Raw genomic sequence first — 16792 nt, forward strand, 5'->3', positions numbered from 1 at the left:
ATACCATAAGGACCAGTTGTGTACCACCCTTATTCCTACAGAGGAAAATGTCAATTATGATGTAAACATTATGGCAACCCAGGTACTGACTTATAGCTAATATGTACTAAATGTAACCACTGTACCTCTGCTAATGGAAAAAAGAATTCAACAGTAATTTTACAGAGTTAACTATTAAAAATGAACAAAGCTTTATAGTTATACTATTAAAGATTTGAGGTTTGGGAATGGAGGATGCAAAAGGCAAAACTTTGAAATATTAAACTCTGTGATATGAGAAGAGGGAGAGAGAAGTGGTACAAAGGATCTTATTGAGGAGTAGAAGTATGTCTATAAAATCAGGTAGAAGTGAGAGAAAAACCAGCAAGAAAGGGAAGATAAAAGAAAAAGGACAAAAAAAGAAAAAATTATATGGAGAGAAAAAACAAAAGAAAAGTAATCAAGGGTAAAAAATGTAAAAGGGAAAAGAGAAAAAATAGAAAAATAAAGGAAGCAATTAGAAGCAAGTCTGAAGGATAAAGGAAGCTTACCCAAGCCTCGGGAAACTGGTGAAGTAGACAGGAGGGGAGGAAAGAAGAAAAAACCAAAAGCACAACTGTAGCATAAAAAACCCTAAAAATTATGTTCACACTAAATAAATAAATAAAAATTAATGAAAACCAAAACAAAAAGCAAAGAAAAACACTTTCTCTGGGATTTCAAGACTATAGTTATCTTCTGGGCTCTAGCATTTTGGGTAGTGTCAACTGCAAGGCATGACTCTGCTCTCACTGGTAGACATGGGAGGCAGTAACTGTCCAGATCCGTGCTGAGTAAACACCAGCAAGCTGTTAGTAAGATTAGGTGGGGTGCCAGTTCTGTGACTTTCAAATCCATGGAACTTCAGGCTGACCCTGGCCTCTGGTCACAGGGTTAGGGCCTGAGTTGTTTAGCATATAACACTTTGGTGTCTCTTGCCCACCTGCTACAGCCCCCTGGCCATTGACAATCTCCTATGGTTGTCTCTCAACCAGTCATTGTGGGAGTTTAACACTGGGAGCCCTGAGATGAAGCCAACCCATATAGAAAGCAGCATGAGTATTCTTCAAAAGATAAAACTTTGATCAAGCTATACCACTCTTCTATTCATGAAAATATTAAAATAGTATATTATGATATATGCATTTCCAATTTTATAGTGGCATACATGACAATAAGTAAGCTAAGGAAATGTGATGCTCAAAAGATTAGTGGATAAAGGGAAAATGGTATAAATATACAATAGCCATAAAAAAGAAAAATCATTTCATTTGAAGGAAAATGGATAGAACTGAAAACAGTGTACTTAAATCAAGTAAGCCAGTCTCAGAAAGTTAAAAATGGCATGCTCTTCTCAAGTAATAAACCTCCAAATAAGTAAAAATGAATGCTAACACCAAGGAAAGAGAACAGAAAACTAAATGATGTTCTTCTTCTGATGGGAAGAGGTATTTGGGGGAGAGGGAAAAGGAAGAGAGAGGGAGGTAATGGGGAAGAAAATAAATAACATTATACACATGTAGTAATATACAACCACAAACTTTTTCTGTCCTACAAATATTCAATAATACAAAGCTTGAAATGTAGTAAAAGTTACTTGACATGTACTGACAAGGGAACGATTGTACAATGCTGAAGGGAATGTAAAGTAGTGGACCATTAAAGAAACAGTTTGGAGGCTTCTCCCAAAATTAAAAATAGAACTACCATATGATTGAGCAACTCCTCAAGTGGGTATATATGCACAAAATAAAAAATGACTTTGTTTAAGAGGTACTTGCACTGCCAGTTCTTTGTAGCGATATTCAAGTAGCCAAGATATGGAATCAAGCTGAGCATCCATCCACAGGTGAATGCAAAACAAAACTGTTGTACATATTCACTGTAAAATATTATACCTTTTAAAAAAGGAATTCGGTAATTTTCAACAATATCAATAAATCTACAGGATATGTTAGATGAAATAAGCCAGGCACTGAGAGGAAAACTCTGTAGATCTCACTCATTCCAAGGGTTAAAAAGTCAAACTCATAGAAAAAGGGAGTAAATCAAAAATTGGAGGTATTTAGGAAGATTTAGGGCAAAGGACATAAAATTTAAGCCAGACAGCAGGAATAATTTTAACAGTTCTGTTGTACATCATACTCAATATAGGTGACAATGAAACACTGCACTTTGTATCTTTTACCACAATGATACATGAGATGCATAGTTTGATAGAACAATCCCACACCATGTACTAATGACAATATATCTAGATCAGTTGCATGAATATATTCAATTTTTACTTGTCAACAGCAAACTATTAACACATAAGCAGGAAACATAAAAGTTTTCTATGAAGAGTTGTGGAACACAAGGGTAAGAACGCAGGACGTAAGTATTGGGTCAGAAGTAAAGTTCCTTTTCATTGTGACACAAAAAAACAATGTGGGGCCGGGGATGTAGCTCTATGGCACTGTACCTGCCTGGCAAGTGCAAAGTCCTGAGCTCGAATCCCAGTTACAGAAAAACAAAAAGAAAAAAAGAAAGGAACAATGTAATAGTATGAGAATTCAAAGTGAGAAGAGTACACATCAAGCTCAGAGATAACAATGGAAATTCTGAGATGTGGGAGGGCTGCTGGTCTTCTCTGTAATGCGGCTTACAGCATTGCAAATTGTGAGGTCCAGGATTTATTCCAGGAGTGTACCACACGCGTGAGACTGATACTAAACCATGTAAAGTGTATTCTGGGGACTGCACAACTGCTCATCAATGCTTAACCTCCATCATGCACTTTCTTCTTAAGACATCATATGGGATTTTGCCAATAGATGTTTTCTTGATTTCAAAACCAACTTTCAAAATATGCCAAATTCCTCAAAACAGGCTCTGACAAACAGACTGTTGTCCCTGACGACACAAAAATGCAAATCCCACTGTTTCAGGAGGGACCGTCTCCAAATCCTTGGTGGACCATGATGAAAAAACAAAGCCAAGGGAAGGAGCCCTAAACATGTTTTTCAGAAATGTTTTTTCACCAAGTTGGGGGTGACAGGTGCAGAGCCCCAGGGCAGGTCGATCCCCAGAGCTCCTAGCTGAGGAGACATGAAGCACTGAAAAGAGGGAGCCAGCAATGCTCTGGCCATCATGTCATCATGGGTGACACGTCGCCCCCATGGCTATGTTACTAATACATCACTGTGCCTCTAGCTCTGCTCCTGTGTAGAAGCTGGTTTTTCATGTTCTCCACTTTGGGGAGGCATATGATGATTGTGGGCCTTCTCTGTGGCTTACACAGAAGTTGGTTCTCACTACAGAGGGCTGAGTCGACAGACACGACCCTGCTCCATTTCCTCACCCCAGACTACAAAAAGAACTTGGTCTCCATTTGGGCAGAGCCTAACATGCTCTTCCCGATTTTGCTCTTCCTACTCCTGAAACCTCTACACACATCCCAGTGGGACATTTCATGGTGTTTAGGATACCTGAGTCCAAGTGTTTACAGAGATGGAGACTTTGTGCTTGGTGGTTTTTTCCCCCTGTACTACATGAACCAGGACCCAGAGATATCCCGTCTATCTTTTTTATTCCAGCCTAAAACTAGCATGAGAGCCAATAGGTAAGTTCCTGGTTGTGTGTGTGTGTGTATTAAATATGGTTATGACTCTGTGTGATTGGAAGTCCTTGTGTATGTGCAAATCTGTGGTTCATATATCTTGAGAACTATACTTTACAAAATGTAAAGGCATGGCAGAAAAGCATACTAATGATTTCTGAGATTGTTTTGCTTCCCGATACTTGCACATTTTTTCACTTTTCTTTTGCTCTCCTCTCCATAAAAGACAGATGATAGAATTCCTCATCCTTGTGTCCAGTCCATCAGGTGCATACTCATTACCAAGCAGGGGACCCTTCAAATGAATGAAATTGTTGCTGCCCCAGGACCTGCTTCTCTAGCCTGTATGAAGTGACAGCCATAGGCATCCTAGAAACTTAGCCCAGGTCTGTATTAATTTTAAAATCAAGTGGCTCACTCTAGGTGCCCAATTTGGACAAGGACATTGCTGAACTATGCCTCGTGGTAAAGCCAACAGTGGCTGAGATCCACCAGCCGAAACAGACCATGTCCCACAAAAGATCCGTAATCGAATCTTATCAAACATGAGACATTCATTCACCTGGCCTTGATGTTCATGAAAGAAAGGAAACCATCACTTAAATGGGGTTAATGCCCTACTCCAGCAACCTCATTGTTAACTTTTCCAGAAAGAAAAGCAGAAATTCATTCATTCTAGACTTAATCAACAGTATGCCACGTGTCTGTAATAACTGAGTGGCCAGATTGATTTTAATAAGGGTTTAATGGCAGATTAGCATGTTTCTTCTTGCATGGTTTTCTGGTGCAACAGTAGAGTGTACTAAAAGAATGGCTCAACATATCAATATGCTCATATCCCAAGAGAGTTGAGCAGTATGCAGTTTGATTTCATGGGTGTCTATTCTTAGCAGTTTCTGCTGACATCATTTTAAGGCTTGACATTTCAGCAAAACCATATGCAATAAAGACAGAAGATATTCAGCTGCCAATTTGTGGGCAGAATTTTAGTTTTCTGTCTCTTTGTCTTTAGTTTTCTGACACATCCTGCCTGTTAGCCTTCCTTTTGATTTTTTAATTTAGAGTTTCTCTTCCTTTTCTCTCTCTCTTCCTTTACCAAAAATAGGAAATGGACCATTTTCTGGCCATTGCTTCATGTATGTGAAATCTCTGGGTAGGTGACAGCTACTGATGCTTCCCATCTGTCTCAGGGGGTAGGCATTGATAATAGAGAAGGAAAGACTCTTTAATCTCAGGCACTCTGTGGACCTCCTGAGAACCCGTGGGTCAAGTGAGCTCATGAAAGCAGAGGAGGTGAAGAAGAAAAGCTATCACCCTATTTCCCAAAGCTGGGAGCCCAAGTTTGCACTCTGCAATCTGTTGTCCAGCCAGAGAAGCTTCTGGCCACTCTGCTTCCTGAAAAATACCCAGTAACATTTAGCATGCTTATAAAACAATAAAAATGTCTATTCCTATACTTGTGCAAGTCCTAATATGGGCACAGACTCTCAACTTTATTCTATACATGGTCTTCTAGTCACTAGAAGTATATCACTCTCATAATTTTGTACAAATAATGAACTTTTTTGTTATTTTTTCCAGGCCTACTGTTATTTTACATGACTATGCCACCATTCATTTAACTAATGTGGGACATTTTGGTTGTAACTAAATTTCTGTACCTATGATACCTAAATGTCCAATATTTTTAAATTAGCTGTGCTCATTTTCCCAATAAACATAAGTAAAATAAAACTATTGGTTATGTAGATATCCACATTGACAAAGCTAATGATATTTAATGTCAAACCCTTACAGGAAAGCCAGCATATTTTCATCACCACACATTCATTTAGAGTTTCTCACCATTCCTCCTTCCATTCCTAATTCACTTTGTGTTGCTATAGATTTGCCTACTTGGAACATCTCCTATAAATGGATCCGTATCATTTGTGATATTTTCCATCTGGATCATTTCATGTTTTGCTGTGTATTCAGGTTTCATCTATAGCGTAGCATGTATTAGTCTGAACAATAATCTTACAACCTCTTAGTATCTTTGTCCATTTGGCAATCAAGTAACTTCTGTTTACACAAAATAGGGAATATACTATGTTCTGCAATTTTCAAGATACACTTTGTGGAACTGATATAATTTCTAATTTAATAGATGGTTTTGGAAGAACTACCAGTATGTACTGGCTTTCTACTTTGCCATGGAGGAGATCAACAAGGACTCTCAGCTCCTCCCCAATGTGACCTTGGGTTTCCATGTCTACAATGCCATTGCCAGTGACCACTTCACCTTGTGGAGCACTCTGCTTTGGCTGTCTGGAACAAGGAGGCAATTCCCAAACTACAACTGCCAGACACACAGTCAATTTTCCGCCATCATCGCAGGAACCACGCCAGCATTTTCAGCTGAGACTGGAACGCTTTTGGAACTCTACAAATTCCCACAGGCAAGTGGGCCATGAATTTTAGAAAGAACTTTTTTGAATGCTTCCAATTCCATTCCCTCCCATCTGGTCATAGGACATGTGGAGACTAGGAATAGAAATCCTTTAAATGCCTAAGACAGATTATAGGGAACTCCCTGCCTTTGGAGATAATTGAGATTAAAAGAGAGAGAGAGAGAGAGAAGAAGTGATTACTGTGATCTTCAATCCATATTTATGTCTTGTGCCAGTGCATTGATTTCCCAACTTCCTTTACCATTGATTGCTAGCAGCTCACAGCTGTGTGTTGTGGGGAATCTCCACAGCCCAATCTGCACATCACAGAGCATGACAGTCTCAGGAGCCTCCAGGGGCCAGTGACTCTCCAGTGTGGGTCTAGGGACAGTGGGACATCTGATTTATTTGAGACAACACTGAGGGCTTAAAGTTCTAGAGATCCAAAGAGTAGCTGAAGCTCCTACAACTCTATTGAGATTCATCCACTTTGCACAAGCCTGCCTTAAATTCACCCACACAGATATCTTGAGAGGACTCCCAGAGAAATTTCTGCTACCAGGTATCGGTATCATATGTTCTTTCCTGAAGAATCTAATAACATGAGGATCAGTTAGGGGGCAAAATGGATGAAGAGAGTCGTTACATTGGGAGCATTTTGGAAATACTGTCTTTACACAGTTACCCATTGTAGGTGATTGTATTTCTCAAGACAATCTAGGTAACTGCAGGAATAATTTGAAAACATTCAGAGATTAACACATTAAATATCTGTTTCTTTCTCAGAGATTACATCCAGTAGTGGTTGCTGGCAGGTGGCTTTAGAGCCCAAGGCAACTGGGAGAGGGTGAAGCAGACACCAGCCAAAGTTTATTCCTTCTAGAGCCATCTGCCAGAAATGAAAAGAACATGTGGATCTTAAGAATTCTTTCATAGAACATCACATATACATGCCCTTTCCTGGGCTGGGGATTTAGCTCAGCGGTTCCGGCACCTGCCTTGCAAGCGCAAGGTCCCGAGTTCAATCCCGGGTACCAAAAAAAAAAAAAAAAAGATGTGAACTTACATGCCCTTTCCTAAATGCTATGGAGCAGAAAACCCAAAACTCTCTCTGTTCAGAATGAGAGGACTGGGAATCTCTACCCCAGTCTCACTCTTTATTCATTAGTGGTCTCACTAGCCCTATCTTGAAGGGAACTGTCCCAGCCCCTCTGCAAAGGAAACAAATCCAAATCCAACTACGATTTAAAATCATGATATTTTTCTTTGTTTACCCAGGTAACATATGGACCTTTTGATTCCAGGCTCAGTGATAAAGACCAATATCCATCACTCTATCAGATGGCCCCCAAGGACAGCACTCTGGTCCATGCCATGATCTCATTATTGCTGCATTTTGGCTGGACGTGGGTGGCCATCTTTACATCTGATGACCTGAAAGGTGAGCTGTTCCTGAGGGACCTGAAAGCAGAGATGCTAAAGAAAGGTATCTGTGTGGCCTTCACAGAAAAGCTCCCTGCCACTAAGATAATGTATAGACCTAGTGACATCACTTTCATGTCCAGGATCAGAGTTTCATCTGCAAATGTGCACATCCTGTATGGGGAAGTCGGTAGCCTCATCACTGTGGACATCGCAGCAGAATTCTATTTAACCACAGGGAAGGTGTGGGTCATGACAGCCAAGTGGGACATTGTCATGTATGAGATGAACCACATGCTGCACTCCTTCCATGGAAGCTTCTCATTTTCTCCTCGCAATGCTGAAGTCCCTGGTTTCAGACACTTCCTCAGGACATCCAACCCTTCCCAATACCCTGAAGACTTTTATTTCAGTAAATTATGGCTTGCCTTTTTCAAGTGCTCTCTTCCTGGGTCATTTTGCGGAAAAATTAGAGTTTGCCCACCGAATACTTCCTTAGAGTTTATTTCAGGAAACATTGACCTGATGACCTTATCTGACTCCAGCTATTTCATCTACAATGCTGTGTATGCAGTGGCCCATGTGCTCCATAAAATGCTTTTGGAGAAAACAGAAACCTGCTCTCCAGAACATGCAGAGCATCTTGGGCTTCTTCCCTGGCAGGTAAACCTAGTTCAGAAGCAGGACATTCACTGATGACCTGATGTTGTTCGCAGGTATTTCAATGAGATGAACCATGAGCATATTTTCAAGTCTAGATCAGCAAAATTAAGCCAATGGAATAGGGCTCCTTTTGCACTGGATATAGATATATCTGTAATATTCACCTGCATGAGGAGAACACAGCTGCTGGGGGCTAGGATTCCAAGCCAGTTAATTAGATAGTATATCCCAAAATTCCAAATATAGAATGAAATGTGGTAAAATATCTAAACAGAACTCATGACCAACTATAAGGAGATGAACAACTGGTCAGTTGTATATATTTTTTTGCAATGTATTAGGAGCCAGAAAATACAGACATGAAGATTATATCCAACAGCAGCTATTTTACCCAGAGTACTCTATATGTGGTGGCCAAAGCCCTCAGTGTGAAACTTTGACTAAAAACAGAAAAGGATTCTACATGATATTCTAAACTTCCTCATGGTAATGAATTGTTTGTATATATCACCCTTTTCCAAATCTCGGGGAATCATAGGGGCAGAGTCTGTGTTCCCATTTTTAAATGTGAGAAACCTGAGATGTATGTAAGTACACGACACCCCCTGAATGTCAAGTACAAATTGGTGTGAATTTTATCCCTAGCTTATAAGAATTCATAATACAAGTATTTAAGTGCCAGAGACCCCTGCAGTTAGGTTCCAGTACCCACCAGCCCAGTATATGATGCAGGCCTGAGAAAAAAATACACTAAGAGACAGAATTAGGAGAGAGAAAGCAGGATGCCAGGACAACCAATGCTGGTGCAGCTGACAAAGGCACTGGCCAGTCCCAGGCACTGACTTTTATTGACAATCAGTTGGGGTAAAGGTAAACTATGCGCAGTTTCTATGGAAATTAATGAAAACAAGGTTCATAAAGGACAAGACAAAGCATTCTGGAATTAAGAACAGAACAGACTAAATATATGTTCTAATTAGAACATTGTCCTTCTAGTCAGAAGGTTTTAGTTGTGGGAACAGAATTTGGGTGCGAGTTACTCTGACCTTGGCATGTAGGCTTCAGCCAGGCTCACTTCTATAAACAAGCCAATTGAGGGGTTCACTCTTTACAGCCTGCTGTGGGCATAATCAATATTACAGTCCTCTGCATCTCTCCCTTCTCTGTTTGAAAACCATAGCTGCATCAGGTCTGGTGATCTTGATAGGTCCCGGGGTGATAGCAGGGGAGGAGAGTCTCTCAGATTCAGCCATTGTATGGCTTTTAGGAGGGGTGGCACATCATGCTGCTTGCAGCAAATCCATCATCTTGGGCAATTATCATACATTCTGGGATGATGGCCACAGCATCTTTTTATTTTCTGTTGAAAAATAAGCATACCTTGGCCCCTATGCTATTAATTGTATTGAGTCATTTGTAGGATCTTGTAGGAAAGGTTTTCTCATGTCCTGGTTGGTTTGTTCACCTTGGAGGGCCAGGGCCAGGATATTGGCTGTCTTCTTAGCCCAGTTACCTTTCTAATTCTGGTCTCTAAATTTCAGTTGTTGAACACTAAGAAGAGAAGATCCATAACATTAGCATTGCAATGAGTAGTGAATTTAATTATTATAATTTTATCTGATATCGAGCACTTTGAAATATAAAATATAATTAGAAGATTGCTATTTTTATCAATCATGGTTGTTCTAGTAATTGAATTACTGTAAAGTGCTAACAGAAAAAAAAGCTTCAAATCAAGAGCCACACATAATATTTTAACATGACAATTATGATGACATTATCTTTGTAATACACTTAAATGTCTATCTTAGTATAAAATAACAATTATTAAATATACTCTTTCTCCTCCAAAAACAAAAAAACTCTTACCCAAATTGTTATCTTTTGATAGGATACCATTAAGAAAATATATCAGCCTATAAATGAACCTGTTATCATAAGTAGCTGGAGTGTAAGAGAAAGGCAAATATCTGAATCAAAAGGAGGTTTCTATCATAAACAATATATTAGAAAACCTGTGCAGTCAGAAAGCATGAATACACTTAGTACAGCAGAAAATTAACAATAATCATTATCACAATTATATGTATGAAACCTTATGCCCTTGAATTTAGTTTGGTACCAAAAGCATCTTTTAAATAAAACGTTGTTGTTGTTTTTTACAAAAAATTTACTCTTTTGAAAATGACCAATGTGGGCCGGGGATTTAGCTCAGTGGCTTTGCTGCCTGCTACACAAGTGCAAGGACCCAAGTTCAATCCCCAGTACCAAAAAAAAAAAAGAAAGAAAGAAAATGACCAATGTAAACTCATCACAAAAATATATTTAGAATTTAACCCTTTGATGGCAACCAATGTAAACACATTATAATGACATATTTAAGTAATATTTGTTGTTGTAAGTCTCTTATAAGGCTATGAAAAGTATCTATTGAGGTCAGTCTGTTGTAAGGCTATAGAAACTGTTGAGATCCCCCTAGTGAGAAAAGACTGGAAAATATTTTTATGAATCCTCTTCTCACATACAAGTTACAAATAATTAATCAAAGTATTGAATGTGATCAATAAATGTAAAATGCAAAGACAAAGACATGTAAAAATTTGTCATGCACTTTAAGTCATCATCTAATTTTCAGGCTCAATAACAGTAACATTTGATATACCTCACTGAGCTTCTTTATTTAACACTAAGAAAAGTAGGTGAATTTACCTACATAAATCCTTCCTAAAATTAAGGAGCGTATAGAGGGCTTTTATTCAAGATATTGAAGAACTTAACAGTTGTTAAAAGAGAATTTTTATTACTTTCCACAATACAGTGTCATGGACCCCCATAGATTCAAGGCTTAGTAACTGTATTTAAAATCTTAATTAGAATCTGGAGAGATTTGGGGGAGTGGAGAACACATCGTTTGTTCTTTATGATAAAAAAAAACTTTCACCAAAAAATATCTGTAGGAATAGAAAAAAAAAAAACAAGTGTTGTACACTTTCTTAATTTCCTAGAGTATAATACATACACAAAGTGCACATATTTAGTGACTTTATTTTCATGAGATTGGACATCTCCATACATTCATGCAACCATCACAATCAAGATCCTAAATGAATTCACTCATATAGATCCCTTTTCAGTAGAAAAGATTGACATGTAGCAAATCCAAAATGAACATAGAGCTGAGTTGCAACCAAGATTGTGCAAAATGCTGCACAGGAGGCAACATCCCAGGATTGTTGTTATTGGTTTCCATTACTCCCCGACTCATTCATGGGAAGAAGAGTTCTCATTTGGACCCATGGGGTGGTGAACACCCAAATGGAACAGACCATCTATCAAAGATGAAACTTGAGTGTAGGGTGGAGGGAAAAGCATTGTTTAATACACGTTGGTTTTCCACCTCTAATTTGGATGCATTTCTCATTTCCAAACTGATGCCTTTCCTCTAGCTTCATCCATTCCTGAAGAAAATTGAATTCACAAACAGTGCGAGGATCCACATTTCCTTAGATGACAAAAGACACCATATGGCACAATATGACATTAAGAACACCGTGAATTTCCCAGCTGGTCTTGGGTTGCTGGTTAAAGTAGGTGAATTTGTCTCCAACAGTACACATAATCAAGTCTTGCTCATCAATGAAGAGATGATAGAATGGCCTGTTGGATTCACAGAGGTATGACTCCTTTCAATAGTGGATAAAGCAGATATATGAACACAGTCTGAGATCAGACTAAATGTAAGCCCTTAACTCAGCACTAAACTCACCTTTCACATCTTGACGGTTTGAATTTGCTGACATATTCTGAGCTAATTCTGGCAGAAAGAGCAAGTTAATACAAACAATTATATTTTAGCAAGGTATATTTATTTGTTTTGCAGTGAATGAAAAAGGAGTAAAGATAGTGAAAAGGGGTGGAGATGAAATAATAGGTAGATACCACATGTATCTCTCCAAATACCCAAAAACCCTTGCCATACATTGTCAGAGTCTTTACTATGCTTTGAAGGACTATAAAATGGCAAGTTATACATTGACATAACATTCACACTATTCCTTTTTTCCTTTGTCCTTTTGGATAAGATTTAGTCTTTAACTTTTGTTCTACTTAGCATCTCAAAGCACTGACAAGATGTAATGTCACCTTTCCACACTTGAACTATCCTACACAATTTTAGAGGCAATTTATATAACAGTCACGGTCTGTTTGCAATAGACTGTTAGTGTGCAGAAAGCGGTGCCCGCCTTGATTTTGAAGTACAGAGAGGCAATAAATACACTCTACAATTCATAACATATTCTTTTAATTTCTCTATTGCACTGCCCTTTATGTTTCTTAGAGGGATTTTTTTTTTCAGTAGTTACTTTCAGTGGTTGGCCAACCTCTGATGTCATTACATTCTGCTCTCTAGAACACTATGTCCTAACAAGTGTGATAGCATAGTAAAATAATCTCCAGAGTAAAAGTTCTCTGAATCATTAACACATAGAACTTTGCCTCTAAAGGTTTTGGAAGAGCCAGGGATTTAGTTCAGTGGCACCACCCTGGTCTTGCAAGTGCAAGGTCCTGAGTTCTATCACTGGTACCACAAAAAAAAAAGAAAAAGAAAAAAAAGATTCTGGAAGAAGTTGATAAATAAGAGAAAATAGCCAAGCAATGTTGCTGGTGACATATTAAATTAATTAGGGTACTGTGAAGTATTATTTTTGGCAAATAGCTTAAACAAACAAAGGGAAGTTAACTATTGTAATCCTGAATTAGAGGTCTAGGTAGTATCAAATTGGGAAAGGATGGGAGAGAGGAAGTGATGATCTCATAGAGAAAGTCAAATTTCTCTCTGATGAAGAGGGAAATATTTACATCAAAGCTAAGTTGCTAAGAATGTGCAAAATCATGACCAGTGCTTCTCTCTTCCTCTTAGACTCCTCAATCAGTGTGTAGCCAGAGCTGTGGTCCAGGATTTAGAAAAATTCCACAGGAAGGAAGACATGCGTGCTGCTTTACTTGTATATTTTGCCCTGAGAGACACATTTCCAATCAGACAGGTAGAAAACATTAAACTACACCATGATAATTGCTCCTCCAGTACATTTATTTTTTAATCTCCATCACTAAACTATGTCCATGTTTTTATCTGACAGTGCACATTCTACTATGCTCAACAGAGGCACTGATTCCAGTGGTTCCCTTTCTTTACCATCCAGGGCCGAGTGAGACAACATTAACCCAAGTCTCACGGTGAGCCATTCTAAAGACTGTCCAGGCAACGTAAGATGTATAATTCCCCTAGCTACCTGCCAGTGCTTTGAAGTTTCCCATCCAATAGTTTCCATAAAACACTATAAGTACATACATTATAGCTTTTTTATTGGATTATTTTTGCAATGCTTTATAATTACATTCATCTGAGGAATCTACACTCATGAAATAATAAACTACATAAAGTATTGTGGAAATATTTCATTATATAGTGTGCCATGTTCACAGTCTTAAGTATGCAGAGTTAATATAAAGATAGTATAATATCAACTTTTATGTTATGGTACAATAAGAAAAAATAAGAACCAAGATACATCACGTACAGGTACAAGCACCCAATGATAAATGTAAATGTATTGTATACCTAAAATGTACCAATAAAATACTTTAAAAGAAAAAAAAAGAAAGAAAATACAAAGACACAGTATTCCAATGAAAGATACAATCATCTGATATCTCTGAAAGTAATGTCTACACATTTAAATTTATACAAATCAAAACAAAATGCTTTTGTAAAATAAGAAATGTAAGACTAATTTTAAAATACTTCAATGTTAGAAAGTTTAAAGAATATGGCCTCAATATGCTTTAAACTTTCCAAAATTGGAGTAGTTTAAAGAGCACCCAATGATAAATGTAAACATATTGTATACCTAAAATGTATTGATAAAAGAATTTAAGCAAAATAAAAAGAAAGAAAGTTTAAAGAATAAATATTATAATTGTTTGAATTCCTGCAAAAGTACTGAGCCATTCCAATCATATCAGCAGGAAGCATCATTTGGTTTCATTCACTTAGCAAAGCTAGTAACTATTTTCAGAAAAGATAAACTAACAAAAAATTACTTACCTTCCTTCTGACAGGTTTGAAACATCAAACTAATGCATAAAATAAGAAAAAAGAAATAAAGGACTTGAGATGCATGCTGCCATATTCTCATGCTTGTCCATTGTCAAGCAGATCTATGGGCAAAAACCAGGAGCACCTGGTGACTATGAAGAGGGATGAGTATTCCAACAGGAGAAACATGAAAGACAATCTGTATAAACAAGTTCATAATCTTTTCCTCTTGCAAGAGATTTACCTATAAAATCTAAATAAGAGCCCAGCATGAAGGTGCAGTCTTGTAATGCCAGCTACTTAGAGGCTCTGAAGCAGGAAGATTGCAATTTGAGGCTGGCCTGAGGAAGTTAGCAAGACCCTGTCTCAAAATGAAAAACAAAAGAAGCTGGGGATATAGTTTACTGTGAATGCATGGGTTAAATCTCCACCTGAGTGGGGAGCAAAAGAACCTTAAGATCCTTAAAATGGGAGTAGGAAAATTTCTTATTACTTCTATAAATAAATTTGAAATTGAACAAAGATATACCCATTAATAATAGAGCTGTGCCCCATGACTGCTTTCAAGCTCTACAAAAGCAGATGTGAACATTTGCAGCAATGATCATCATATATACTAAGCTCACAACTTATTGTATAACATATTACAAAAAAAGGGATAGGAAAAGATACTTTCAGTTGTAAGTGCATGAATTTTTTAAAAATACACATATTCTTCACTAATTGGATTGAAATACCAGTTATTCTAAAGTGTTGTATACCAGCAATATAGTTGCATACAAAATACAAGTGCTTTCAATTCAGTTTTCAATATTTTTATTAAAAATTTCCTGGAATAGTCACAGAAAAATAAATATGTTACATGAAGAAAGACTTGTTCTTCTATGAATTAAGCTTAATTAGTTACAACACTGAGGTTGTAAAAGGAGGACTAAATTTTTCTCCATCTGAGTATAGATATTGGAAAGCCTTAAATTCAGTTGCACTAAGTGACTATTACAAGTGTGTCAACACATGGATTTTCATGAGGAATAGGCTGTGGTGGTAACAAAGGGGCTGAGAGAAGTCCACAACCCACAGCCTTGATGACATTACCGAATCACAGCATGATGTGACCTCAAACCCCTCTAACGTTGAGGGTCAATTTGAAGGACTTTGGTATTAGTCACAGTTGAAAGCTTTCTCCCTAGGTTAGGCATGTACTCTGATGGATCTCAAAACTACATATGAATCACTGGTACTCATAGCAATATTACAAGGCTAACCATTTTCTTCAACTGGGCAGAAATAAAAAATGTGTGAAAAAGAAATGCTGAATCTTTGCTTTCTCCCCAGATGCAGATCAGTGTATGTGGTGCCCAACACATGAGTACCCGAACAGAGACAGAGATCGCTGTCTCCCCAAGACTGTGGACTTCCTGTCCTTCACAGATCCCCTAGGGATGGCTCTGATTTGCACAGCTCTGTGTTTTTCTGTTCTCACAGCTATGGTTTTGGGGCTCTTTGTGAGACACCGAGACACTCCCATAGTCAAGGCCAATAACAGGGCTCTCAGCTACACCCTGCTCACCTCCCTCCTGCTGTGCTTTCTCTGTGCCTTGCTCTTCATTGGCCGTCCAAACACAGCCACCTGCATCCTCCAGCAAATAACATTTGGACTTGTGTTCACTGTGGCTGTTTCCACTGTTTTGGCCAAAACCATCACTGTGATTCTGGCCTTCATGATTACAAAACCAGGACAATCAATCAGGTGGTTACTAGTGTCAGGAGCCTCTAATTTTGTCATTCCCATCTGCTCCCTGATCCAAATTATTCTCTGTGCAGTCTGGCTGGGAACCTCTCCTCCCTTTGTTGACACAGATGCACACTCTGAACATGGCCACATCATCATCGTGTGCAACAAGGGCTCACTCACCGCCTTCTACTGTGTCCTGGGATACCTGGGTTCCCTGGCCCTGGTGAGCTTCACTGTGGCTTTCCTGGCCAGGAACCTGCCTGACACCTTCAATGAAGCTAAGTTCCTGACCTTCAGCATGCTGGTGTTCTGCAGTGTGTGGGTCACCTTCCTCCCTGTATACCACAGCACCAAGGGGAAGGTCATGGTGGCCATGGAGGTCTTCTCCATCTTGGCCTCCAGTGCAGGGCTGCTGGGCTGCATCTTTACCCCTAAATGCTACATTATTTTGTTAAAACCAGAAAGAAATTCTATGCGTGGGTTCAGAGATAAAACACATTCTAGCAAATAGAAAATTTATTAGTTAAAAAATACATTCTTCATAAAATAGAGTATCTCCTGTCAAATCAACAACATTTTTTGTGTTAGGTGTTAGAATAAATCATGGCATTTACTTCAATCATCAAGGGACTCTTATTTTTTTCTATAATAGTCTTAATGTTACCATTACCTGTAATAATCACCTTTTTGCTTTGAATTTTATTCTGAAAATTTCTTGTTTTGTAAATTCTGCAATAAATTCTTAATAATAAGCAATAAATTTCTTAAGATTGATTATATTACTTGCTTTCATCTCATGATCCATTTGTCCTTCTCAATCA

At 38.2% G+C, this 16792-nt stretch overlaps 1 protein-coding gene across 1 annotated transcript; it reads left to right on the plus strand.

Annotated features, from left to right (window-relative positions):
* The first annotated feature begins 3608 nt into the window (after positions 1–3608).
* Positions 3609–16482, plus strand: LOC101703855 (vomeronasal type-2 receptor 116-like). The gene is made up of 6 exons (XM_087201413.1): positions 3609–3622; positions 5769–6060; positions 7330–8136; positions 11583–11810; positions 13058–13181; positions 15572–16482. The coding sequence occupies exons 1-6, from the start codon at positions 3609–3611 to the stop codon at positions 16480–16482; spliced, it is 2376 nt and encodes a 791-aa protein (XP_087057539.1).
* The last annotated feature ends 310 nt before the right edge of the window (positions 16483–16792 follow it).

The sequence above is a fragment of the Heterocephalus glaber genome, unplaced genomic scaffold, assembly GCF_053883595.1.
Source record: "Heterocephalus glaber isolate CG9 unplaced genomic scaffold, H.glaber_assembly_v1.0 deba00001760, whole genome shotgun sequence".
Lineage (NCBI taxonomy): Eukaryota > Metazoa > Chordata > Mammalia > Rodentia > Bathyergidae > Heterocephalus > Heterocephalus glaber.